General features: G+C 41.0%; 2 protein-coding genes and 1 long non-coding RNA gene across 8 annotated transcripts in view; 1 reads left to right on the top strand and 2 right to left on the bottom strand.

The window, feature by feature from the left end:
* myo9bl (myosin IXb-like) overlaps nt 1-6,231 on the bottom strand; it is a 54,617-nt gene extending 48,386 nt beyond the window's left edge. For 5 of the 6 annotated variants that reach the window (XM_089000225.1, XM_089000226.1, XM_089000228.1 and 2 more), the window contains exon 1: nt 5,858-6,230. The gene's annotated coding sequence lies outside the window, so the exon portion shown is untranslated. Of the gene's footprint in view, nt 1-5,857 lie in introns of all 6 variants that reach the window. The other variant, XM_089000230.1, reaches the window with a different exon arrangement.
* Nucleotides 6,232-10,387: 4,156 nt separating this feature from the next.
* s1pr4 (sphingosine-1-phosphate receptor 4) lies at nt 10,388-14,945 on the top strand. Its single transcript, XM_089000732.1, has 2 exons — nt 10,388-10,493; nt 11,737-14,945. Exon 2 carries the CDS (start codon nt 11,841-11,843, stop codon nt 13,059-13,061), a length of 1,221 nt encoding a protein of 406 aa, XP_088856858.1. The 5' UTR covers nt 10,388-10,493; nt 11,737-11,840; the 3' UTR covers nt 13,062-14,945.
* A 4,944-nt stretch (nt 14,946-19,889) lies between these two features.
* Nucleotides 19,890-24,757, bottom strand: LOC148895699 (uncharacterized). Its single transcript, XR_016115634.1, has 2 exons — nt 21,302-24,757; nt 19,890-21,151 (listed from the first exon to the last, which is right to left on the bottom strand). It is a non-coding gene; the product is annotated as an uncharacterized LOC148895699 (long non-coding RNA).
* Nucleotides 24,758-26,764: the final 2,007 nt, after the last annotated feature.

Raw genomic sequence — 26,764 nt, 5'->3', positions numbered from 1 at the left:
GAGAAAGAGGTTGATATTGCGCATGAGAAGAAAATAAAACTATTTGTGAACGACCACACTATCTCAAAATCACTTGATGTTGTTCTAACACGTGTGATCACAAAAGCGGAACAGTACACAAGTATTTCTGGCACCTGTTTTTTTAATAACATGGAAGTCAGCAAAGCGTGCCCAATCAGCTGATCTTGCACATACACTGGGCAAAAGCATATTCTGCGGCCAGCAATTGACCTATTTTCCCCAATTTAACTCAGCAGTGTTCCAAGTAAACATGACTGAATGAGATAAGATAATGTTGACACAGACACAGATAGCGTAGTGTTTTTCATGCTGTCCAGAATGAAAATGCAAGAAAACACCTGTTCAAGCTACAATTATAAAATCTATTAAAAGCTGCTTTTATATTGTTCTTGCTGCACCACTTCATTGTGACATTTTAAACATTCAGTATGTATAATGTTAGGAACACAGTGGAAGTTGAGTGTTCAGTGTACACTTGCGGCATGTGATTATCTCAACAATTCTTAAGATTTCAGCTCAACTGCAGAAACGTGTTTTTTTTTGTATGATATACAAGTAATTTGGTCTGGCTTTGATAGTATTTTAACTGGTCGATGGCATGATGTATGAGATGTCCTAATGTTGCTTCATAATGCCTGAGCAATACCTTAAATATTTTATGTCATTTTTTATTCAATAACAGATTACGTAGATTTCCATTATTTCTCATGTAAAATGTGATTAAATATCGGAAGAAATTGATGTTACCCAACATCCCACACTGTGTCCGACCGACAGAACCCTAACACAGAGGGTAAATTGTTTGATAAGACAATCAATACAGAACTCCGTGATATGCAGGGAGGGAAGAATAATTCCAGAATCTGTGAAAATCACAAAGAGCCATCGGAAATCACGCCGCTGATCAATAGAGCCCAGTGACATTGAACGAAAAAGACAAGGACTGGGCAGATGAACTCAACCGCTTTTTCAATCGGTTTGACAAGACGCCAGCCGCCCCCGGCCCACCATCAACTTCACCTGTAGCTGCACCTGCACCAACTCTCACTGTGGCCTTACCCTCCCTGCCCCCTCTCACGACCAGCTTTCCACAACCAACATCTGCCCTCCCAACCGTTGCCACACCCTCAGCCGCCACTCTGCCTCCTGGTTCCTGCCTGTCTGTTACAACTGCGCAGGTGAGGAACCAACTGAGGAGGATGCAGGTGAGGAAGGCAGTAGGTCCGGATGATATCAGTTCCCGACTCCTCAAGACCTGCTCTCACCAGCTGTGTGTCATTGTCCAGCACTTGTTCAACCTGAGCCTGAAGCTGGGCAGAGTTCCACAGCTGTGGAAAACGTCATGCCTGGTCCCAGTGCCCAAGATTGCCAACCCCAAAGAGCTCAACAGCTGCAGACCGGTGGCGCTGACGTCTCACCTGATGAAGACGCTGGAGAGACTCGTCCTCGCCCACCTGCGACCGCTGGCAAGCTCATCGCTGGACCCGCTACAGTTTGCCTACCAGCCCAGCATCGGTGTGGAGGATGCCATCATCTACCTCCTCCATACGGCGTTGCTGCACCTGGAGAATGCTGGGAGCACGGTGAGGATCACATTCTTCGATTTCTCCAGTGCCTTCAACACCATCCAGCCAAGTCTACTGGAGGACAAGCTGCAGCATGCCGGAGTCGACCATCACCTCACATCCTGGATTACAGATTACCTCACAAACAGGCCACAGTACGTGAGAGTAAAGAACTGTGAGTCGGGCAGGCTTCTCTGCAGCACCGGAGCGCCGCAGGGAACAGTCCTGGCTCCATTCCTCTTCACCCTGTACACCTCGGACTTCAATTACAACACCCCGACCTGCCACCTTCAGAAGTTCTCTGACGACTCAGCTATTGTCGGCCTCATTACAGAGGGAGACGATAGGGAGTACAGGGGACTGACAAAGGACTTTGTGGACTGGTGCCAGCAGAATCACCTCCAGATCAACACCGGGAAAACCAAGGAGCTGGTGGTGGACTTCTGCAGGAAACAATCCTCACCTGCACCATTGAACATCCAGGGTTCGGACATTGAGAGGGTGACCTCCTACAAGTACTTGGGTGTTACTCTCAACAATAAACTGGACTGGACAACAAACACGGATGCCCTAATCAAAAAGGGACAGAGTCGCCTCTTCCTCCTCAGGAAACTGAGGTCTTTTGGAGTTCAGGGGTCACTCCTAAAGACTTTCTATGACTCTGTGGTGGCATCAGCCATCCACTATGGCATTGTCTGCTGGTCAGGCAGCATCACCACCCGGGACAGAAAAAGACTGGAGCGCTTTGTCAAGCGGGCCAGTTCTGTCGTGGGCTGCTCGCTGGACTCTCTAGAGGAGGTGGGCAACAGACGGACGCTAGCTAAACTAAAAGCTATGACGGACAGCCCCTCCCACCCCCTCCTGACAGCTCTGGGTAGCTCCTTTAGCCAGAGACTATTACACCCGCACTGCAAGAAGGAGAGGTACCGCCGCTCGTTCCTACCGACTGCTGTCAGGCTTCACAATTCCCAATGATCACATGTGAAAAAAAAACAAAAAAAAAACTGGACACTTGTAAATATGGGTTGTTGCAATATATCTAAATGCATTTCCTGATTCTGCACGTGTACATGCATGTACAGTCTTGTTTATAGAACGGTTTTTGCACATCTACATTTGCACAGTATACAGTTGACATTTTTATTTTGTTATGCTTAGAATATCTTGTTTTCTATCCTTTCACTCCCACCCCAACCCCATCCCTCTTCAATTGCTGCTGTGGACTGCAAATTTCCCCATTGCGGGACGAATAAAGGTATTCTGATTCTGATTCTGATCCATTATGTAGTTATCCACAGCCGCACAGAATGATATCCACTGGACCAATTGAAGATCAACAGGGACCACCCTCCCAACCCCCATCTCGTCTGCAGCCTCCATCATCTCTGCAGCCAGAGCCGACCATTATTAGCAGGACACCATATGGCTCTTTTTGCTAAAAAAAACAATATGACAAAATAGTGGCTAAGTGCTTGAGGGAAACAAGCATTTTAAAAAGATGGTGTGGAAAGAGGAAAGGCTTCTTGAAATCTCAAAAGTTTAAATGTGTTGCAATGTGACTCTTGTGGGTGAAAACTACAATGTGTACATTTTTGACAAGCCCAATAAAGTTTCATGCAGGATGAATGCGACTCTATAAATGCGTATAAAATCCGATCCAAAAAGAGGGTGACTTCTAATTTGTTCTGATACTGATATAATATTTTTTTTATTGACACATTTCTCAGGTTGGGTAGGAAATTTCTCCATTGTGGGATAAACAAAGGTGTTCTTGTTGTTATTATTTTCATGCGGGTCCTTAACCATTGTGCTTTTAGTTGGATGCTACTCACATTAGCATCAGTTTTTATAAAAATGGCTGCTTGACATGATTTTCTATCCTACAGGCATCGATGAGAAGGTTTCTTCAGCCGTCATCTGTACAAAAGTGAAGGTTTCGGACGTTTCGCCTCCTATCCAAGAGGCTTCGTCAGCGGTCGTATCGGCCCCCATGGGGCCGATACGACCAGTCAGACTTTAGTTCGCTGACGAAGCCTCTTGGATAGGAGGCGAAACGTCCGAAACCTTCACTTTTGTACAGATGACGGCTGAAGAAACCTTCTCATCGATGGACCACTCCTGTACGACTGAGAGCTTACACAGACGTATCCTACAGGCAATTCATTTTCCTTTTTCACAGCTATCATTTTACTGCTAGGCATAGCTTGATTGGTCGACAGCTCACGTAACGTCGTTCATGTTTATTTTTGAGGTAACATTTTCCAGCGAAGAAGCTAATGTTAACCATTCTATCTTTAGAAAATCCTTTATTTACAACATTTTTTTCATGAGATTAGCAATCCCAAACCAAGCAATTCAAATAATATGTCCTGGATATAAATATAACATGTGACCAAGGGTTATAGGAACCAGTCTCAATCAAAGCAATGGAAAAAAAAAATCGGACAAAGATGGGATGAACTGGGAGCGCAAAGAGCGTGTGTGTGTGTGTGTTGTAATATTCCTGTTTATGGTTTCTTTTTTCCACCATCAAGCTATTCGTCATCAGGAAAGTGCTTGTTGCTCACAGTAAATGGCTCCATTTGTTTTGCCTGTTGTGCTTTTAAGAAAGCCTTTGGAGAAAATTGCGACAGCTTCATCTCAAATCAAAACAAAGAAACAAGGATAAAGGTAGTGTATAAATAGACAAAAGCCAAGGAAGGGGAATCATTTCATGCGCCAGTTCTAATCAATTTAAACTAATGCATGGTTCATTTGAGTCATGCTCAATGGTTTGAGGGCTATGTATGGATGTCAAAGCCAACAGTTTAACCACATTCTTCTAATTTGAAACACATGGTGCAGAAACATGAAGAACTGTGTACATCAATTGTAAATGCATTCTGACGCAATTAAATGAGTCCAAACATGTTAAATCAACATTGTTAAACACACACACATAAGTTAAAAAATCTATTAAACAATGACAAAACACCACATTGAATCCCAGAGCACATCCAACAATCAAATCAAATATATCAGACAGAATTGTATATTTTTTTAGAACTTGATATGAAAGGTCAGCCTCAATATCTATATTTTTATTTACACAAACACAAGTTCAATGAGTAAAGTAAGATACAGTATGTTTTAGTTGACTTTTAATGGAAAACAGCATTAACAAGCTAGAAAAAATTGCACAAGTTTAAATCACCTTACAATTAATAAATTTCACACACAAATGCTGTAAAAACACATTGGCAGGTAATATGACAATACTATTCCTAATCTTTGAAACACAAGTTATATCAATAAAGTTCAATCACAACTTCCTTTGCCATTTTTTAACCATAAAATTTACTGCCAGCCCTCCCAGTACAAGGGTGTGTACATGTGCCTTTTACAACAGGATAACTGTCAAAGGCAGTGAAGAAGTTTTAAATAACGTATCTCCATGTAAGCACCGCACCACATCGCCCCGCGGTGCACACAGTAGAAACAGCAAGTATTTATTTCTATTTGTTACTTTTGATTGCTATTATTTTTAAAAAATATTTGACTTATTTTACTTGATGTTTTCTCGTTGATTTTTAACTCAGTCACTGCCATTTTCGAATTCATTCAGGAATTGAAAATATGGATATAGATAGAGATACAGTGGGGAGATTCTCTTTCTTTCTCGACAGACAGACTGGAGTTTGGGTCGTACAATAAATACGAGATTTCTATTCTCGAGCTGGAACGCTAAACCTTTAGGAAATCATCCAATGTCAGGTGCATTTATCTACGGCGGCGACGTCGTGACAGACAGAGCAATACAATGCACTTTCACTTGACCTGCGTAGCCATCATTATTTCCATTATATTTTTGTGGGTGACGTTTTTGCTACGTAAGTGTACCGTGAGATTTTCCCTCTGTGTGCCAGGTTGGGAAAGACTATCGGTGTTTGTGAGTCACGTTTTTTTTTTTCCACTGTCTGGGATCGTTTTTGTGCAACAAGTTGGGAGAGACAATTGATGCGAGCATTGTAAAGATGCTAACAATATGTCACTGAGCAAACATGTCAAGCCAAATTATTCATGACGCCAGTTTTGACAAAGTTAATGAAACTTCACTCGAGCTCCAGTGCACTCGTGTAGGCTGCATTTATTACTTCCCCCTGCTGCTTCTGTCACTTCGCCGACCATTTGTAAATGTCAATTTCCATCCAAATTAAGGACACATGCTGGAAAAACTGTAGTCCCAAACAATGTGTCACATGGAGCCAACGTAGAATAAAACACGAACGTACCTTTCCTCGCTGCTTGTTCCATTGTGTTGCTCGTCATCACTATTGAAGCCACTGATAAAAAAGACCAACTCACAAGTATATCCGCGTTTTGTTTGGATGGGTTTTGGGTAAAATGCGTCTTGGGAGTCTGTGGGGGTGGTGACGGCCAAAGATGAGACAACGAGCTCGAAACCGGCGGGGAAACGAAATATTAAACGAAGCGACAAAAAAGTGGCTTCCTTGTACGCCTCGGTTACAAAGAAGAAGCGTCTCTGGGGCAAAGGGTGTTCAAAAGCATATTTGTCGCACGGGAAATGGACTGGTTATTGGTCGGCTAACCAGCTAGCCTGTCGCGACTTCCTTTCTTTCCTGCCTAAATAACAGCAGGCAGACTAAGAGAAGCGATGGAGGAAAAAAAGTTGTGTGCGTGTGTGTGTTGGGGGTGGGTTGCGTTCAACGAGGGCGCGCAGTTGCATTAAAAAGTACTGCTTTGGGACAACAGTGCCCCTTACAGCATTGACACTGGTGTTGCGACTCGCACGCAACAAAGTGTTAATGTTGGCAACAGCGTCCCCTGCAGCATAAAAATATCAAGTAACTATTTTTTCATACGGGAAATTCTGGAATGACGTTTGTGCAGTTTGATATTAATAATAATAATATTTTTATGTTGCTGTGCCGATGACCATTTTATGTTTGGGAGCCTTTTACTGAGCATCTTCATCTTTATTAAGTTCATAGAGTTGCTTGTTATGTAGCTACAGGAGGACATAAGCCATAGACATAAGCCTGGATAAATACAGAGGGTTGTGTCAGGAAGGGCATCCGATGTAAAAGCATAACAAACATGCGAATCAAACCTCTGAAGATGGAGGACACTGATTCGCTGTGGCGACTACTTGAAGGGAAAAGCCGGACAATAATAATAATAATAATAATAATAATAATAATAATAATAATAATAATAATCCATTTTATTTCTAAGCGCCTTTCAAAACTCTCAATGACACTTTACAGTCAATAAGAATCTTTTTTTTCTGATCAGCGGCAGCCATTCGCGCCAGCTTTCGCTCAACCCGGAAGTAACACAAACTCACGCCACAGATGTGAATGTGTATAAAGATAGACAATGCAATACAATACAATACAATACAATACAATACAATACAATACAATCCCATCAAGGTCAACGCGGTGAAACAGTCTCTGTCCTTCACTCGTCCCGTATGGCCTATTTTTTGCACTGATTAAACAGTTCAGTATCCTTAGTTTTGCACTATACCGATTTAGTCTTTTTTGGCAGTCGTACGACATGAGGACAATGGATGACTTCGTTTCCTTTCGGCTTTCGGCACAGCGAATTAATGACACTTCTATTTTTTTCCTCAGTACTCCTAGTGGTTTTTTGATGATACTGTACATCATAAAACACTCAATGCAATTTTCTGTCCACTAGATGTAGACTTCTTCACACAAATGGATATTTCCAAGGCAGTATGAAATGTCAGAACAATGCGTGTGTCAGATCCTTTAGTTGTTTTCCAACGATAGAATCATAATGGCCAACAACTTGCACAAACATCGATGATGTTAAGAATCAATGTAAAACTACAGAAATAATGTAGAATAGTCAAACAATGCAATTGAGTCTGCAAAAAAAGACAAACAACTAACATTCTTAAATTTTGACTGTACAAATTACAAGAAAAAAAACGACTTTTGTCTATGTGGAGCACCTTTGACCTTTATGCCTACTTCTCAGCCTGATATGATTGGTTTGCATGATTGAGAAACACTTGAGGTTGACTTGACTTTTGTGGTTAAAGTGCTGTTTGAAGTTATGCGCTGAGAAAGAGGGCGTTTTCAATCGTTAACAGGGTGTTGGTAGCGCCTTTGGTTCCAGTTGCTTGTTTTCCTCATTCCATTTACATCAGCAGCCTCGGTCACATAATGCATTCAGATATGGCATGTTTTAGAACTCAAAAAGGAGAACTTCTAGCGAAAATCAGGTACATGGGGTTGGCCCGTGAATGTCATGCTTTATTAGCTACAAATGTAGGTCAAATAAGTATGTAGCACTCTTTACATACTGTAGCAATGGTGAGCAGCACACTTCCCACGATACTTTGGAGTGCTCTTTGAAAATACTTGATGATCTGTGTTTGCTATTTTGGTGAGTGTGCCTGCCATGTATTTGATGAGGACCACAAAGAGCTAAAGGAACAACTCCAAAGGAACAACTAAGATGAAAGGGCAAGATGATCATATAAGTTTTAACGTTTGCTCAAGTCAGTGAGTGGCGTGACTGAGATGAATAAAGAGAATGAATAAAAAGCCTCAGTGACAGTGTCATGTTTTAAAGGGATGTCAAAATCAAAAATGTTCTTTATATGTTCTCTGGACCCACCAGTCTAAACACAGCTTTTCCTTAGTGCTGAGATGCGGATTATGGAAGAAGTGGAAAAATCCACCCAAAAATAATAAATTTTAGGAGGATCAGCTCTTCAGCAAGCTCTGAAGAAGGAAGATTACGATTCAGATCATTTGAAGTTCATTTGATTTCTGGCGTGTTGTAGCAAAGAGAAATTGAAAACAGACAAGAATTTGACCCTAGAGGAGAGAGTTTGGTCACTTCTGATTTAGATCTTTCATTCTTGCACTGCCTTATTCTGCAAAAAAGTCAGCCTAATCTTTTTTTTTGGAATGATATGAACGGGAGGTCCGGTGGCCTAGTGTTCAGTGCGTCAACCTCACAGTGTAGAGGTACTGGGTGCAATTCTGGCCAGCCACTGTTGAGTTAGCATGTTCTCCCTGGGGCTGCGTGGGTTTTCTCCGGGTACTAGAGTTTCCTCCCACATTCTAAAAACATGCATGAAAAACTGATTGAGCACTCAAAATTCTCCCTTGGTATGAGTGTGAGCGTGGATGGTTGTTTGTCTTTGAGTGCCCTGTGATTGGCTGACAACCTGTTCAGAGTGTCCCACGCCTTTTACCCAAAGACGGGTAGGATAGGCTCCAGCACCCCTCATGACCCCTGTGAAGATAACGCAGTTAAGAAAATGGATGAATGGATGCAAGGAATGTCATGTGGAACAGGCATAGTACCTCAATAATTTGCAAAAAATAATTGGAGTGAATTGATTTTTGTGAAAATCTACAAAAAATTATTTCCTCGGCTGTTCAGCGGTTTAGTGCCATCTTGACTGGTAATTGGTATGCAATCAAGCCCATTGCATGGCAGAAAATGTGACTGGGTGTGGTTATTTTGCTATTTGCTTCAAATCCTTTATTTTTGGGTGATAGAGAATAGACAGAATCGAAGTTATCATATTTAAAAGTTTCAAGGTTAGTTGGCCGCCGAACACAAGGCTCACAATGGTAGCACAGAAAATCTGGGGTCAATCTGAGGTGAACAGACACAGCCTGTTAAACTGTCATTTTCATGTAAGAGACCTGGCCATGGAGTAATTTAAGACTAGGAAAACTGCTTCACATCAAGAGGTCATTAGCCAGGTTACAATCTATCGGTTCAGGGAAAGGACAACCAATTAAAATGTCTACGTTCTGTTGTTTCATAGTTGTTTGTGCGTGGGATGTCCAGGGGCGTGGTATTCAAATCAAGAAAACTGTGTTTTACTAATCTTTCACTTAAATTTGGATATACTCTCAATAAACAGCTTGGCAGAGGGTTGCGGAGGTTGGGCGTCGGTCAAATAAACTCACGTAAAGTGGCTTCATGAAAACTGGGTGCCCCGCCGGCAGTAAAAGACAATCTTCCTGTGTTCAAGCCTTTGTTCACAGTGTCCGACCTAACATCTCTGACTTTGGGTTAGTATTGATGATATTTTATACAGATACTATTAGTAGAATGGAAAAGGATATTATAACATATCTTGCACATATGCTCATATGTCCTAATTTAAAATACCATTTTTGTCGTACAAAACTAGTTAAGAAGTATGTGGCTGCTGAGTAGCACCAATAGAAAACATTGCCCACCTTCAGAATATTAATTCCCCATCTCCAATCTAATACTTCAATAAAATATATTGTTTGACAAACTCAGTGATTACAATATATTCAATTGCAATAACTAACTAAGTCACTGATGGTGTAGTGGTGCATTTCAAGTGTTTTTACTCAAAGACAATAAAACTGATGCGATAATAGACCCAACCCATTTACCAAAAGGCAACAAAAAGGCATTTTACATTTATTTGTATGACGACGTGTTTTGTGAGGTCAAATGATAAGGTATGGAGAGACAACATAATAACACAACTCCATTCTGCATTAATGGCGTCACCCCGAATGCTTATTTTTATGCATTATCAAAAACATCAACTGAAACCACGGCACATTCTGATATTTGATAACATGGTAGGTAAATCAATCCAATTTTCAATGCAGAGGACATGAATATTGTAAGTGACCTCATATTTTGTGCTGTTTCATAAAGTGTGCCCATTTCACCATCTTCTTGAGGTGGTGTAAGATATGTGACAAAATGATGGCAATCTGTGTTGCATATCGCACACGTGTGAAGGGTGTGAACTTTCTCGGGGTTACTTCCCCATCAAACATGGGCTGCAGAAATCAGTAGTCAGTGACAAGTGCATCTTTTTCTTGCACTCAGCATCACCAGCAGAAAGCCGCGGTAAGTACCCTCAGTGTGCAGTCTTCTTCAGCGTTTGATTGTCATTTGAAATAATGCAACTCACAATTCACATTTTTTGTTTCGCAATCAGATTCTGATTAATCAAATGACCCATTTGTATTCTGTCTTTTTTCACAAGGATCAAGATATGCTTTTGATGCCAAATCAAAACAATTAGGAACTAGATTTGGGGTCTACACAAATAGATTTCTGAGAAGAAAAATGATATTCATTCTAAATACAGTACTGTAAATGTGAGCCTGTGTTTCTCCCGACATTTTCACTTGCGCTGAACTTGTGTTCACAGAAATACTTCAAATGCATCCTGCTGTGATTTAAATGCCCTCAGCATCTGGTTCTAGGCCATGCTGCGTACACCACATGAGGGAGGCATTTAAATGATGCCCTTTAAAGATCCAATCGGGAAGCAGATGGCACATCTGACACCAACAAATACATTTGAAGTTTATACAGTAGTCTTCCTCTTTTCCTTTCGGCTTTTCCCTTCAAGTTTATACAGTAGTACTGAATCTTAAAGAGCTCTTGATTTTCCCTCTTGAACTCATTCACTGTCATTCACAAATTTATTCGAGAATTGAAAATATGACGTAGAGCGCCATTCCCGAATTAGTTAGGTTTTTGTTTTTTTTTTCTTGCTTGGGTACAGATAAAGCGCTGGCCAGACCTCATTTCCCTTTTTTTCATGTTAGCGCTTTGTTAAAGCTTCAGCTGTTGTTAAAGCGCCGTATAAACAATATGTATGTATTGCATTGTATTTTGGACAGCCGCCCTCATTTCAAGCTCATATAACTACAGACCCGTATACAGACCCACGTATACTTTAGGAAATAACTCTTTATGTCTGATGAAAGAAGAGAAACTAAGGTTTCTTACGCTGCATTGATTGTTTACATAGTCCTAAAACTTGTGATTCTGTGGGTCCTGGAATTTGAGTGACAATGACAAAAACCCTGGCACTGCATGGAGTGGACACATTTTTGCACACCATCTGGCAGGGATTGAGTTAAATGCAAGCATGAAAGTTAAAAAGATAAACATACGCTGATATATAGTTTCAAAGATGACAAAATGCATTGAATCTCAACTGTATACACATTCTCAACAAAAAAGGGATGTGTGTTCAGACTACTAGGGCTACTTTTTACATTTTTTAAAAATGTGTGATTTTTTTTCATTGAAACTCCTCCTGGAGAAATGCTAATTTTATTCTCTTTGTTGTCAGGTGTGTGTCCAGTAGTTTGAGTCTTGACAAGAATTCGACATTCATTCCTATGCAGCTCACCACAACCTGGTTGTTGTCCTCATCCTCCCTGTTCGGAAATAGCCATGGATCTTTTCTTCTCTCTCACATCCTCACCCCGCTGCACTCACTTGTATCATGCATCCGCTTTGCCCAGCAATACCTCCTTCATGAACCTCTCTGAGATCAGCCACGTGATCCTGAGGCATTACAACTACACGGGTCGTCTGAAGAACAGGACAGTTTCAAACTCGGAGAACATGAGCGCCACCATGGTGGTCTTCATCTGTATAAGCATTTTCATCATTCTGGAAAATTCTCTTGTATTGGTGGCTGTCATTTCTCACATCTGCCGCAGTTGGCGTTGGGTGTACGTGTGCATCGCTAACATCACCCTCAGTGACTTCCTGACCGGTGCAGCTTACTTGGTCAACATCTGTATGTCCGGTAGTCGGACTTTCCAGTTAACGCCTGCGCTTTGGCTTTTCCGTGAGGGCATGCTCTTTGTCGCCCTGGCCGCATCCATTTTCAGTTTGTTGTTGATTGCGGTGGAGCGTTACATGACGATAATGAAGCCATTGCCTCACAAGTCAACCAGGAGCACCTATTATAGAATTTATGGGCTGGTTGCCCTCTGCTGGGTTTTGGCGCTGGTGATCGGCTTCCTCCCCTTGTTAGGCTGGAACTGTATCTGCAACCTGGACGGATGCTCCACCCTTCTCCCGCTCTACTCAAAGACCTACATCCTATTTGCCCTTATCATTTTCATCATTATCCTCCTGGCTATCGGTGTGCTTTATGGCGCTATCTCCAGCCACGTGCACAAGAGCGCCCAGCAGCGATGCCGAAAGCGTTCCCTGGCTCTGCTTAAAACAGTCATCACCATCGTTGGGGTATTCCTGCTCTGCTGGGGGCCGTTGTTCCTGCTACTGCTGGTTGATTTCTTCTGCGAATCCCGACAGTGCGCCCCACTTTTCGGTGCCGATTTCTTCATTGCTGTGGCTGTCATCAACTCAGGCCTCAACCCAATCATCTCCGCCCTGGGCAGCGGCGAGATGAGGCGAGCCATGGCAAAGCTCCTCTGCTGCTGTTGCCCGAAGGTCGGCCTGTGTCGCCCCGAGGTGTTGACCTCCAAGGAGACCAGCAGCACCTTGGAGATCAGGCAGGATGGCTTGAGGAACACTTTTAACAAGGCCAGGAACTTGAGCGTCGCCTCCCTTCCACCGGCCCCAAAAAAGACCGACAAGGCATCAAAGAAAGGCAGGTTGAGCTCTGCCGACAACTGCCTTTCAGTTTCGAGTGGTTAGACCACAATGAAGACCCCTCCCGTACAAACAGGACCTGAGAGAGGTGCTACACACACAGGTAGTATAACTGCTTCGTCTGCTTTGCCATCTGGTAATCAACATTTCCAGCAGGTACCTTTTTGGAAATGTACAGTTGCTTCAATCTATCTTATAAGAGGAGGACCAATATATTTTTGTACCTTATGTATGTCAGAAAATGTGTATGTTATATGTGCATTTTTTTGCCCTTGAATATTTCATGTTAAGGTTGTTTTAGTTTTACTTTAATATATGCTCCATAATGGTTAGTATACTACATCTCCCATCGCCCTAGTTCTGAAGGGGAACGTGTCATTGAAACCTTGACAGGCCCCGCAAGACTCAAAATGATACATGAGCGCAACATCCCATTAACATCAACTCGACAAAGTCAAGATTTAAATAAGACCTTCAAGGCGTTTTTGTAGACATCAATCTCAAATAAGTCAATGTCTATCAAAACTGAGCTTTATTACCTGATCAGAGCTCATTTGACTGCACAGATATACTTAAATCTATTGCCTTTGTGTGTAGAATTTCCATAATCACGGCAATCAAGTAAGCACAGCACTCAATGAAAAAAACAAAATGACGGTCGACAATAAAAAACTAATAAAAAAACAAGATGAGGCCTTTTCATTCCAATCCTGTATGTGATTTATTCCTGTATAACAAAATGAGTGCCAAGTGTTTCTTTTGATCGCAGTTTTTGAAGGATCTAATAGGAAACATTTTTATGCTTGGTCTTTGGACAAGCAAACTGATGCTCGGGCTAACTATTAACATGCACACAATTTTAAATGTTTTATGCACTCTGTAACCCGATAACATGATAAACTGTCCACTGTAGTAACCACATCCCTGAATGACTTAATGTGTAGTCACTGATCATGTAGAGTGGTACACTCATTTGGTGTGTGTGTGTGTGTGTGTGCGTGCGTGTGTGTGTGTGTGCGTGCGTGTGTGTGTGTGTGTGTGTAGGATCATTTCCCACTCTGTGACGATGTTTGTGTGAATGGTTGCTCATCTCTATATGTACCCTGCGACTGATTGGCTCCAATCTCAAGGTGTAATTGGGCTTCTACCCAAAGTCAGCAGGGTTGAGGCTCCCCCGAGATCTTCTACTGGATAAGCAGTGTTCAAAATGGATGGGTGGAAGATGCATGGAATATTTTAATAGCTATCATGGGGAAACTAGGAGGAAAACACTTTCAAATGCAAAAAAAGGATTCTTATAATGTACGCTATTGATTTTGAAACTTCCAAGATGGCTGTAAGGGCCATTTTGTGTACTTGACTTTCGCTTACCAAGTTCTTTCTGGACACAGGCTTATTTGAGTAAAAAGCGTTCATTATTTTCCAGGTGCCTAAGTAAACAAAAAGAGCAGTTACTTTTTGTTTTTACAGTTTGTATGTTATTTGGTTTATTATTATTTTTTTACGTAGCGGTACATATTTAAGTTCAATGTTGGAATGCTGTGTTAGACTCGAGGAGTAGTAATGGTGTTTAATAAAAATAAAACACAAAGACAACCAAAGGCCTTGTTATTTCACAGAGACGATAGTGTGTCAAGAATAGACCACTCTACCCATGCTCACCGGCTGTAAGTTCGAAGGAGCCACGACAAAAGGATTGCTTATAGATGGTCTTTGTCTCAATTTTGGCATTAGAAATGTTCCATTGTAGAGTATTTATTCTCTCGATTCCATGATAATGGCAATCAATTGCAGACCAAACTCCACCAAGACCAAAAACAGATCATATTGATTTCCATTCAAGTCCTGTAGGTGGCAGAATTTTGCTTTAAAATGTAGGTCCAACTGGATTTTTTTTCACTGCCCTTTTTATCCCCACTGCAAGCAGACAGTAAGGACAAAATTTGGACATAAATGAAGGTTCTGTACTCGACCATTTCATTGAATATATCATAAATACAAGAGCGTCCAATGCACTGCATAAGACATTTACTGTTTGATTTATGATGCAGTTTTTTTGTGGATGTGGGAACAAAGTCATTGTCAGTGGTGTGTGACTGTAAGTTCCTTTCTGCCCTTTCCTTGAATTCCCACAACTTTACAGTTAAGGCCAAGAATAAACGTCCCTCATCTCTGACGTTGGGATCTCTCTGGCTCTTTCAGCGACATAATGAAAAAGCAAGAGCAAATTCCATGTGTTTTGCGCTCACGCACATTTCTTCAATCACATTTGACATGAGGCTCATCACCGGTTCATGCCCTTTCCCTACTTCTCCCATTACAACTACGAGGCCCTCTCTGTGCTCCATATGAAGAAGGATGGGTTAATGACGGTTGAATGCAGACATGGCCTCCAAAATTACCTCACTGGCGTAGCTTCCAGGTGTTCAGCAGACAGCTGTCTGCCGTAAGAGGGACGCAAAGAATCCACAATACACTCGGACGCGACACGTTGCCACCAGCATTACGTCAATCGGTTGGCACAATTGCTTCAAGAGGGAACACATTATGCTCCATTTCAAACTGCCATTGTCGAATGGTCTCGTACTCAAAATGGGGTTAGCCAATGAACCAAACATAAACATAAATAAATTACTCCTTTCGGCTATTTAAGAGCAGCAAGTCATTCGTAGACTTAAACATTGAGGTCCACTTATCTGACCTAAATTAACCACAACTTTGCTCATGTTGTCACTGCAACCTTGAGCAGAGATCTATACACCTTTGAAGGAGAATGAAAAAACTATGGATTGTCAAGTCTCTTTATCTGGAGGGAGCAGAGTGGTGAGATTAAATGTGGTCTTTGTTTGTCAGATCTGAAGCGTCTCGTCACACGTCAAACCGCTCCTCCTGTTGGGATTTACCTCCTGGCCACTTGCAAGCTAGGCAATTTTGTTTTATTAACTCAGAGCATTCTGGCGTGACCGGAGATTCCCTTACGCATTTTTATCTTTGCAATGGGTTAACCTGACGGCAAATTAAATGGGGCATACTAAAACCAATGGCTTTTCTCCTCCCCTAAATCTGTAACAAAAAATATCAATAATAGTAGGTAGAGTTATGGACACACTTTTCTATGTAGTGAGTTGTTCGGTACTGGTGCTTGAGTGTAAGGGCGAGAAAGTTAAAAGCTACTTTGCTGACTCATTTGTGAGAAAGTACTTGGGTTTGGTTTAAAACAACACTGCGGAGTAATCATGCGCCATTACAAGAGATTAATGACTCAGATGAAAGCCACCACACCAATCATGGCACTGATTGTCAGTCCTCCAGTGAAAGCTTTCCAAAATGCACGTGGGAAAGCAAACACGATTCCGAGCACTTTGGTTGGACAAACGCACCCTTGCTCGATATTTAACTGATTCACTGCCAGACATGTGCAAAAATGTGTCCATTCCAGTGCCAGGGTTTTTGTCATTTTCACTCAAATTCCAGGATGCGCATAATCTGCAGTTTTAGAGCTGCATAAACATTCAATGCAGTGTACGAAACCTTAAACTCTCTTTTTTCATCAGAAAAAAGAGTTAATTCCTAAATTATATGGGTCAGGAGTTATATGAGCTTGAAATGAGGGTTGCTGTCCAAAATACAATGCAATACATACTGTACATATTGGTTTATATAGCGCTTTAACCACAGCTGAAGCTGGAACAAAGCGCTAACAGAGTAAAAAGGGAAATGATGCCCCCTTGTGGAAGGGAAAAAACATTGCCAGAGGTCTGACCAGCGCTTCATCTTCATCCACCCGCAAGAAAAACAAAAATTCAAACAAATTCGGGAATGGCGCTCTACGTCATATTTTCAATTCCCGAATAAATTCGGGAATGGCAGTGAATGAGTTAAGATAAAAACATTTGCAACGTTGAATAGGACTGAAGCATTTTTGGTCAATGTGTGTTTTGAAAAATGGACTCTTCTTACTTACCAACGGCATATGGTCAGGGCCTTCAACGCCTTTTCTACAAGCAATCTGGCAAGACAACATGCGGCGCCTACACAAGACTAGATGAGTAGCGGGAGCTGATTGGCTGACACTAAGAATCCAGATGTCAAGAGCAGGTGAAAACCAAACCAAACAAGGAAGACAAAAGTAGACTAGGAAGCAAAGCGATGAAATGAAACCAATTGTAATCTTAATAAAAACAGGATCATGACAATTACATACGTAAGCGCTGAAATGCTCCAACTGCTTTTGCAATCAAACAGTCTAGAGTTGTTCAGAGGAATGATTACTTCACCTCAATGTAAAGATATGAGAATGAGCATAAAAATAATTCTCATTCCAACGTCAAAGTGCACACACAAAAGGACTCTATGAACTTATGTGTGTTTGCAGTGACACAACACAGACACAACAACCTGGTGTCGTGTCATTATTATCTGTCTGTCCTTTTGAAGTGAACCAGACATTTGGCCCCAACGCATTCCGTGCCTGTTTATGTGTTCTGCACAATATGGCTGCGCAAATGTTGTTAATACAATTATAGCCAATCAGTCAAAGGTCCCCCGTGGTATTCCGACATCATTTTGGGGCCAACAAGGTCAAGAAAAGAACAAGGAAGCTATACTTGGTGCACCTTCATATGAAAGGAAATCAAACAGCTGCACGAAAGACCCTTTACCCTTGGCTTGTTTGTTTCCAGGGACCACCTGATTGAGGAATCTCCTGTGAGTTCACCCAATGTGAGATCTATGTGCTTTCAGTGTCGACACTGAGGATGAGAACTAAAAGGTTGGCTCCCATGCTTGGCAAAGTGTCTTGGGAGGAGTATTTGGGAAAAGTGATTTTCTTTCCTCTAAATGTATGACCTCATCGACACTTTTGTAACCCCATCCAAGGCACTATAATGGCGGGCTCGCCGATAAAATAATGTTGCACAATCCTCAAATAACAGAGGTCAACATTACAGAAGTACATGCATCAATGGAGGAGGGTGGTTATTGATAGCCTATACTTTAAAATCTCTGCAGTTGTGCATGATGAGTACATGCCAAATTTGATTCCTGTTATACACCATTTTTTGGATGCTTGGGAGGGGGGGGGGCGGCAAGACAGGACACATTTTCTTCAGTTGCTCCTTGTTTATGCAGAATGTGCTGTCACCTCAACTAGCATTCATTTCCTTACACGGGATTAGTTTATATGTATTGTGAGGCTTTTATGGAGACCTGCAGAGGAGGCAGAAAACAACACCATACAGCTTCCATTCGGAACGTGAACACAATCCCTTCCATGTGCACGTGTGGTTTTTTTCCAATGAGAAATGATGGAGATAAAATTCAAAGCTTCCATGGATCATGCTTTGAAATATTATTCAGGTGATGTTGTACAGGAGACACACTACTCACAAGAGGTTATAATCCAGTTTTAGTTTAAGGAGTATAACTTTTACTTCTCTAAACTTCTGAATGCACATGTCCGTTTGTTGCATGCGCAACTTGCTATTCTCAAACAAGGAGCCAAATGAGAAAATTCACAACAGGTGTTCAATCCATGAATGGATCAATGTATTTTCCCTTCCGAATCAATCCCATGTTCTAATATTTCTCTTCATGCCGCTCATGTTTTGACAAAAGTTTCATGCTAAAATTAAATCTCACACTAAGTCAGTCGAATTATGCGTACGCTGAGATTTTTCTTTCTTTTGATGTTGTTGTTGACAAACGCAGTTAGAAGTGGGCGTTTCCGCTGTTTTGAGAGTGAACACAGCTGACTTGATTTTTCAGCTCATCAAAGTGGCTTCTTTCATTCCCATTTCCATGCAGGAGTATGTTTGATAGGTTAATCCGAAAATGCAAGAAGATATCCACTCGTGGATGATGAAAAAATTACACCTGGAGATCATGGAGAACAGAATCTGTCTGCTTGAGCCTTTGTGCAGTACACCACAGTTGCTGCAACGTAGACCCAATGTCATTTGTATAAAGTCAAGTCTACTTGCGGTCACCAAAATGTCAAGTGCTCCAGGGGCCTGTAAAAGAAAATGCCTAGTGGAGGTGCAGCACGGGCTGAAAAATTCCCAAACAAGAAAGTAAAGTCTCCCCCTCAAGCTCACCTGTGAAGTTTATAGAGCAATTTATGTTCATTCTGGAATTTCACTCTTTTGAGTGAAATTCCAGGATGCTTTGTGAGTAGTGTATAACGCTTTCGCCCCAGACAATTTATACAACAGCTCCAAGGCGTCTCTATAACTTGTCTATAAGTATGCTTTTGAAAGAATGTCCTAAAAACCCAGAGTTATAGTTTTACATTTTTATTAAAAAACGTTTTAACTCCAGTGTCAGGGTTTTTGTCTTCATCTTTGTTTTTGCTTAGGACTAAATAAAAATTCAGTACAGAGTTAGAAATATTAGACTCTCTTCTTTCATCAGAAAAAAAATAGTTAATTCCTAAATTATATGCATCTGGAGGTATCTGACCTTGAAATGGGGGTGACTGTCGAAAAATACAATGCAATACATACATATTGGTTTATATAGCGCTTGAAAAACAGCTGTAGCTGGAACAAAGCGCTAACATGGCAATAAAGGAAATGCTGCCCCCTTGCGTCATAATTTCGATTCCCGAATAAATTTGTGAATGGCAGTGAATGAGTTAATAAAATGGAATCTGCTCCATCCATTCAAACGTCACTCTGCTTACCTTGCACATTGCCACAACGCAGTGACGTGCCTAGTGGAGGTGCAGCAGTGAGGTTCATGGCTGGTGAGGCACTGACGTCATCGATGACGTCACCGCTCGTCTCTCCTTGAACGGTAAATGTGAAAATTCTGCGATTTTGAAATAAATCCTAAAACGGTGAAGTTAAATGGACAAGAACTTTAAAGTACAAATCACAAAATAAATCTGTTTAATTTATTTTTTTCATTTGATATTTCCATGACAGCTTTCCATGATGACAGGTGAGGCACTGCCTCCACTGACTGCACGTCACTGCCACAACGCTCTAATTTACCGGATACAAAATTCTGTTAGTAGATAACTGTGTGTCTCTATTACAATAAAATTGTCCTCATTCGAGAAAAAAATGATGTGGTGCTTTCCCAATTCATTTTCGGCAAAAGGTGGGCTTTTCACTTAAATATTGAATGAAAATAGCAATTGGATATTTTAACACAAAACAAACTCCTGGCATACTAAAAGGCTTTGTGTAGAATGTGAGTTTGAAGGAAAATTAACTTGCCCAAGTGCAGGATGTCAGCCATTTACAGTGCCTGTGTGCATGGCCTTGTTAATATCCCGTACTTATATGCTTCTCATCTTTTTTTCAATACCCAATCTCCACAGCCATCACACGTCATCAGGCACGTACAACCATTCAGCCTTGACGTTCCAAATGGAGATGCAGCTGTTCTCAGATAGGATCTTTGCATTGATCTGGAGCCCAGTGGGGGACATTTCAAGAGAATTCACAACGGCCTATATTATTTTACAAGGCACAACTGGAGGACGGGTATTTTCATTCCCACACAATTTAAAACTCATTAGACCTCCAGATACAATCTGATGAGAATGAATACAAGAGCCGAAACTGTCACGTTTTGCAAGGTGGTGATGGCAGTTGTGGATCCCAAAAAGCAGGCAGGAGGGAGCAGCAGGTTGTATTTGAGAAATTGCATTATAATAAAGTCAACAGGAACAACATCTAAAACGTTAAAATCATTTGAACAGAAAAATACAAAGTATCAGAAGAAAAACCAAGAGTAAAAGTCTGCCAAGGTTAAACAAACACATGCACAGCATACAATGCATGCACAATGCACAATGCTCAATGCTCAATGCATACAATTGCATACAAAGCATACGACAATGACCCGACAGGGAATGGTCGTGACGGGAGTCCTTTTAACTGTCATAGATTGGGAACGACCAGCACCTGCGAGGCAGCAGGCAGGGCTGACAGCGCTACCCGTTGGTCGCCAATCCGAACGTGGCAGTCCGCCACTGATCGACAGGGAATGGTCGTGCCGGGAGTCCTTTTAACTGTCACTGATTGGGAACGACCAGTACCTGTGCAGGTGCAGGCGGGGCCGACAGCGCCACCCATTGGTCGCCAACCAGAGCATGACAGAAACACATGTCCTGATCCAGTCATCTGCCAGAAGTATTAGAGAAAATGAATGGAATTAACACATACATAATGTACAAACACATACAGTACATACATTATCAACATAAAACCAAGATGACTGCGAATATGTCATATGATGTGCAGAGATCTATTTTTAGCCTTTTTCCAGCGTACCTGAAGGGAACTATGCGGATGTTCCTACACAGTGAGACCACCCCAGCTCAAAGGAAGCTGCCAAAACAAATCATCACCCACTTTCCCACAGCCACCCGCCGCGGATGCAGATGGAACCTAAGAACAGAAGAGAGAAGCTCGGGCTCAATAAAGCAAATATGGTCCGCCTTTGAGGTCCTAATGATGAAACGCACTATGGGTGTGTGTGTGTGTGTGTGTGTGTGTGTGTGTGTGTGTGTGTGTGTGTGTGTTTGCATGAAAACAAGAGAGCCCAAATTGTCATCATGTTTTTGATGATACCACAGCCAAGATCTAAAAAGCACACATGGGAAACACACTTTTATTGATTTCAGTGACTCTATAGTGGATCATTTCCCCCCCTTGCATGACACAAACTATTAATTTCCCGCATTTACTATTAAATGTCTATTTCATGATAATAAATCCATGAAAGAGAAGTTACATGCATAACTTTACATATTAACTCACTATCTGCTTTTATGATTCTCTCCTTTTTTAAAAACAGCTTTTAAGTAGATTCCCACTGTTGTTGAAGATAAACAATGATACTACTTTTTTAATTTAAAAAACATTGCAACTTTATGTTATGTCTTGCCATCTAAACGAGCACAAACCAAATCGAAAATCAAATTAACCCTCATATTATGTCATATATATGTCAATTTTACCCATTACCGTTGTTGTGTTAACTAAAGCACTGGATATCCTTTCTTTTTTCTGTCTTCAAAACAGTTCTAAAATATCCCAATGGGATCGAAAATACGTTGTCTCTCTTTTAAAATATCCATATAACATCTCAGAAACATAAAACAGTTATTTGACTGTTTTGTGTTGGTTTTCACATATGGGTAAAAATGACCTACTTGATAATCAACATGATTTTTATTTTAACATAATATGAGAGTTACAAATGGCTGTCAGACTCACCCGTCAATTTTAGTGACGCTTCCCAGAGAAATTTAAATGACACAAAGTAGGTAGAAATAACTTTTTTTGTATGAATGTCCAGTATTTTTGTCCTTGGGTAGGTCATAATGGTTTTTTTTGGATACAGCACAGCACAGCGTGTTGAAGCAAGTTCTGAACAAAATGTTAGCAGATCAGACACCAGAACAATTTGACTGGTGCTCACTGGTCTTTGGGAAAAAAACATGACATCATGGTTTGCCCAACCATAATCTCGTCTTTAATCTTAATAACTGGTTTGTGATCATGCTTCCTTACCGAACGACGCCTTTGTGCCGTCTACATGATAAAAGATAATAACTCCTCAGGCACGGTGCATGGGGAAGCGGGATAAGCGCACATTCATCTTTACTGCTAATGACTTTTCAGTTTCTTACGGGTTATAAAATCAAAATGGAGCCCTTTCCATTGGCAGCAGCGACTTATCTCACGAGTGGTGGTGGCACGCTTCCCCGGCCACTCATAATGGACTGTTGGGTGACATAAATTACACAGACATCGCAGACACTCTGTTTGAATCACTTTGCCATGATTTTGGGCCTTTCAGTTTGTGTCTTAGATAGTCCGGAAGGGTCAGAGCAGTATATTTCCAAAACCCTTTACAATTACCACCATTTTGACATTTGACAACATTAAAATACAGTGGCATCGCATGGCTGAGTATTCAACAAAAGTAAGAACGTCTATAATAAGTAATAATAAGTGAGACCTTGTTTTTTTTTGTGATTGCTCCATTCCAAAAAGTCTGGCTAAAATCAGACTGTGTGAAAACCAAATCAGGATGCCCCATAGGAAATCATGTATCTCCAGTTAATAAAAAATATTAACCCCCAATAAAATAGATATCACACGGACTGCCTAAAATTTAACATTACCGAAACAGTGTGAAGAAAATATTAATGACTGTAAAAAATTGAACATGGTGAACAAAAAAGAAAAGAGAGAGAGAGAGAGAGAGAGAGAGAGAGAGAGAGAGAGAGAGAGAGAGAGAGACAGAGAGAGAGAGAAAGAGAGACACAGAGAGAGAGAGAGATCCGAGACTATAACTTACATTGGTGGCTGGAAAATTTATTTTACAAAAATTAAGACCAGGAACTAAAAAGCTCGGAATTGCTCCCAAAATCCTCATTTCTTAATGATGGCGGCGAATGACTTCTGGTTGGATGTAAACATTCTGCTTCTGCTTTAGCCTAGTTTAATTTAGTTTAGTAAAATGGCTTACCTTAACTAGAAATCCGATAGTGATCCCTTTGAAAGCCTGACAAGAAAACACTCAAAAAACTAGCCGAAGACTTGTTGTGAAATGGAAACGATTGTATTGTAATAAAGTTAAATACAACTGAACTGTGCTTCGACAGTGAACTTTTTTTCAGTTACCACAAGAAGGAGCTAACACCCCACCAGCCGGTGTTCATACTTGTCAACCTTGCCTAATAGCTGCCCTTATAAAATGATTACAATTCCTGTATAAAAGTTATAGCACGCCATACATTCATTCGAAATGATAAAAAAAAAAAAACACACAAGCGGAAATGCATACAGTTTACAGCGCATGTGCATGTTATGCTTTTATCAATTCCACAGTGTGCAGCGATAAAAAAAAATACAGTATACGATTGAGGATTACTTTTGGTGGTTTGGCATGACAATAGTAGCGATCAGCGGCAGCATTGTCGTAGGCTACCAGCAGTTGAAACCAACTGGATTTGAGCCTTTGAAAATGTAAGCTTTTGTTAAATTGTTAGGGTTGTCTGAGTTATTTTCCGTTTATGATTCCTTTGGCATGTTCGGGTGCATTCGGAGTTTTATGAAACAAGCCGAAAAAAAAGAAAGATGCATTGAAACAAAGTCTATCTCTCCTTTCTCTGCAATCCTTGAAGTAGAGCCATCGATACACAAAAGTACAAACACCTCAATTTACAGTAAGATTGGTTCACAATTAAAAAAAAATCCGTATAAACGTTGTAGTACGCTGTACATGATTTGAAATGAAAATGAAAAATGTGTAAAATACGGCAAAAAAACTTAAAAGTTGACAGGTATGAGTGTGAAGCGTACCACGCTGTGAGAATCACTGCTCAAAACCGGAGAAACCCATCCAGAAAAAAAGAGCGTGGCGAGATGCAGCCTCGCCCAAAGAAAGATGTTGAAAGAAACATGAGAAGGAGCAGATCAAGCACATTTCCATGTTGCAGTATTCACGCAAGTGCGCAGATGCTACCGATCAAGGAACAAAACACTCTGCTCATGAAACATTCATAGCTGCGATGACAGTCATCTGCAGCTGCAACAGCCTTGTGAACACTTGTGGCCTCAGTGCTGTCATCTTGGGTCTGATCAGGGCCAAGAACTCGGAACGCAGTGCCACATGTGATGCTTGGGAGCGTGTGATCCAAATGTTGATTGTCTGGCTATTCGGACGCTGGTGAGGTCACTCCGTTTTGAGATTAGGCTCCACTCCTGTTCCTGCTGAACTGAGCCAGTTTTTTGGTCAAACACTGATACCAGTTCAGTAGGCACGGGAGGGCACAGCCCGCACACTTTTACGTTGCCAGTTGTAGGCTTGCGGGAATTTGACAAGATTGGAATTATTCAGTCATATAAAAACAACAGAAATCTGCCCTTCAAGGTCTGATGATGCACAAAGCAATGCTACATGAATGCTGAGAGACGATGGCGGGCATTTGGTGCCTGGGCCTTCACCACTTGGGAATTAAAAAAAAATGTCACAGACAGCAAAACATACAACTTTAAAGCGTGAACATTTTGGGCCCTATTTTACTAGACTTGCATCTGCTCCGCATATAAGTGGGCGTATCTTGCCAGCTCATGTCTAACCCGGCATATTTGAGGTGATGTGTTTGTCGGCCGGCGCACAAAGCAACCTCACCCTTGACGCACCTGATAATTTGGTCACAGAAAGTGGTCTACACTTGGCATATGGGTGCTTCTTCATTTTCGTGCAATTGTCTAATTTTGTTTGTTTGTGAATTTGGTAGACACGCTATGCCTCACGGGGTGTACATGCTGTGCCCCTTTCTATGTCTTGCAATCTTGTGACAACAACCAACCAAACAAACAAACCAACAAACAAACAAACAAACAAACAAAAAACAAACCAAACAAACAAAAATACATAAATAAATGACTGAATAAATAAACAAAATAAATATATACATAAATCAATAAACAATCAAACACATAGATAGATAGATAGATAGATAGATAGATAGATAGATAGATAGATAGATAGATAGATAGATAGATAGATAGATAGATAGATAGATAGATAGATAGATAGATAGATAGATAAAATACATTTCTGTATTCTGTACATTTCTGTTCAACTCTCAACTATGCCAATAAATAAACCCTTTAGACTGTTTAAAAGGTGGTCTATTTTACAATTTAAACTTGCCAACATGCAGTCAGGTAGTTTCAGCGCTGAACAGTACGGTGGATCACATAGTGTTTTACTGAATTCAAAAAGGACATTCCCGCTAAATCATTACAGGAATCAATTCATTGAATTAATACGAATCATTTTAATCAACATTGGGTGAAATTAAGAACTCGAGTGCAGCGAGCCTGGTTTTGACGCTTTCTTTACCTATTTGTATTTACGTTACAACGAGTATGACAAAAATAGTATTTTTGCCATTGTTACTTTTTGAAAATTCCAAACATCCCTTTAATACTACCTCTATTCTATCACAATTACAGAAACATCCTATGCTATTAAAAAACACATCACAGTACAATGAATTTGAAGCACGTTTGCCAGACTCAGACAAGGCGTTGCAGCGCAGAATCGAAGATGAACATCTCTGGGTCCTGCAGCTTCATCCTACAACCAGTTAACAGATGTAAAATTGTAGTTTTTTATAAGCAGAAAATATGTATAATTTTAACAAAAATACAAATATAACCATAATCTGTCATGGCCCAATAATGTGCCATGGTGCTGTGGTTGAAATTGACTGCGCTATGATAAATTGGGATACATATTTTAACCAACATCATGTCGCCGACTGATTTCTTTGGTTGATATTTTGGTTGGATGACAACATCTCAGTATTCCTTTCAGCGGGACTTGCGATGTCAGGTTGCATGTAATACTTGAAATATCATCAACCATTGATTTTCTACCCGGCTAGCGGAACAATGCGGCAACAATGGCTCCGCGGATGAAGCAACTGTCTCAGGTTGACCTTTTTATTGTTTATCGCAGCGAGCCAGCGCTATCAGTGTTACCCAACATTCCTCCGACATTACGACACATGTTTTTGTGGTAGACCGGAGCTGATTTTTAAGCTTAGAGCAGCTGGCGGCAGAGATTCCTTATGGGGGTCAAGTAACCGTATCGATTTTTACCACACTGAAAGGGAACGTTGGAACAAAAGGAGCCATCCCTGTAGGAGTTCTAGCCTCTTGCATGCACTAAATAATTTATTAGCCTGTAGTTAAGACGCTAAA

This window comes from Hippocampus bargibanti, linkage group LG07, assembly GCF_051943395.1.
Source record: "Hippocampus bargibanti isolate YZ-2025 linkage group LG07, ASM5194339v1, whole genome shotgun sequence".
Lineage (NCBI taxonomy): Eukaryota > Metazoa > Chordata > Actinopteri > Syngnathiformes > Syngnathidae > Hippocampus > Hippocampus bargibanti.
The sequence above is the reverse complement of the archived record's forward strand: the minus strand, read 5'-3'. Positions and strand labels throughout refer to the sequence as shown.

Bases quoted from the DNA above. Each gene is read 5' to 3' on its own strand.
- s1pr4 (XM_089000732.1), top strand. From the start codon at position 11,841: ATGGATCTTTTCTTCTCTCTCACATCCTCACCCCGCTGCACTCACTTG.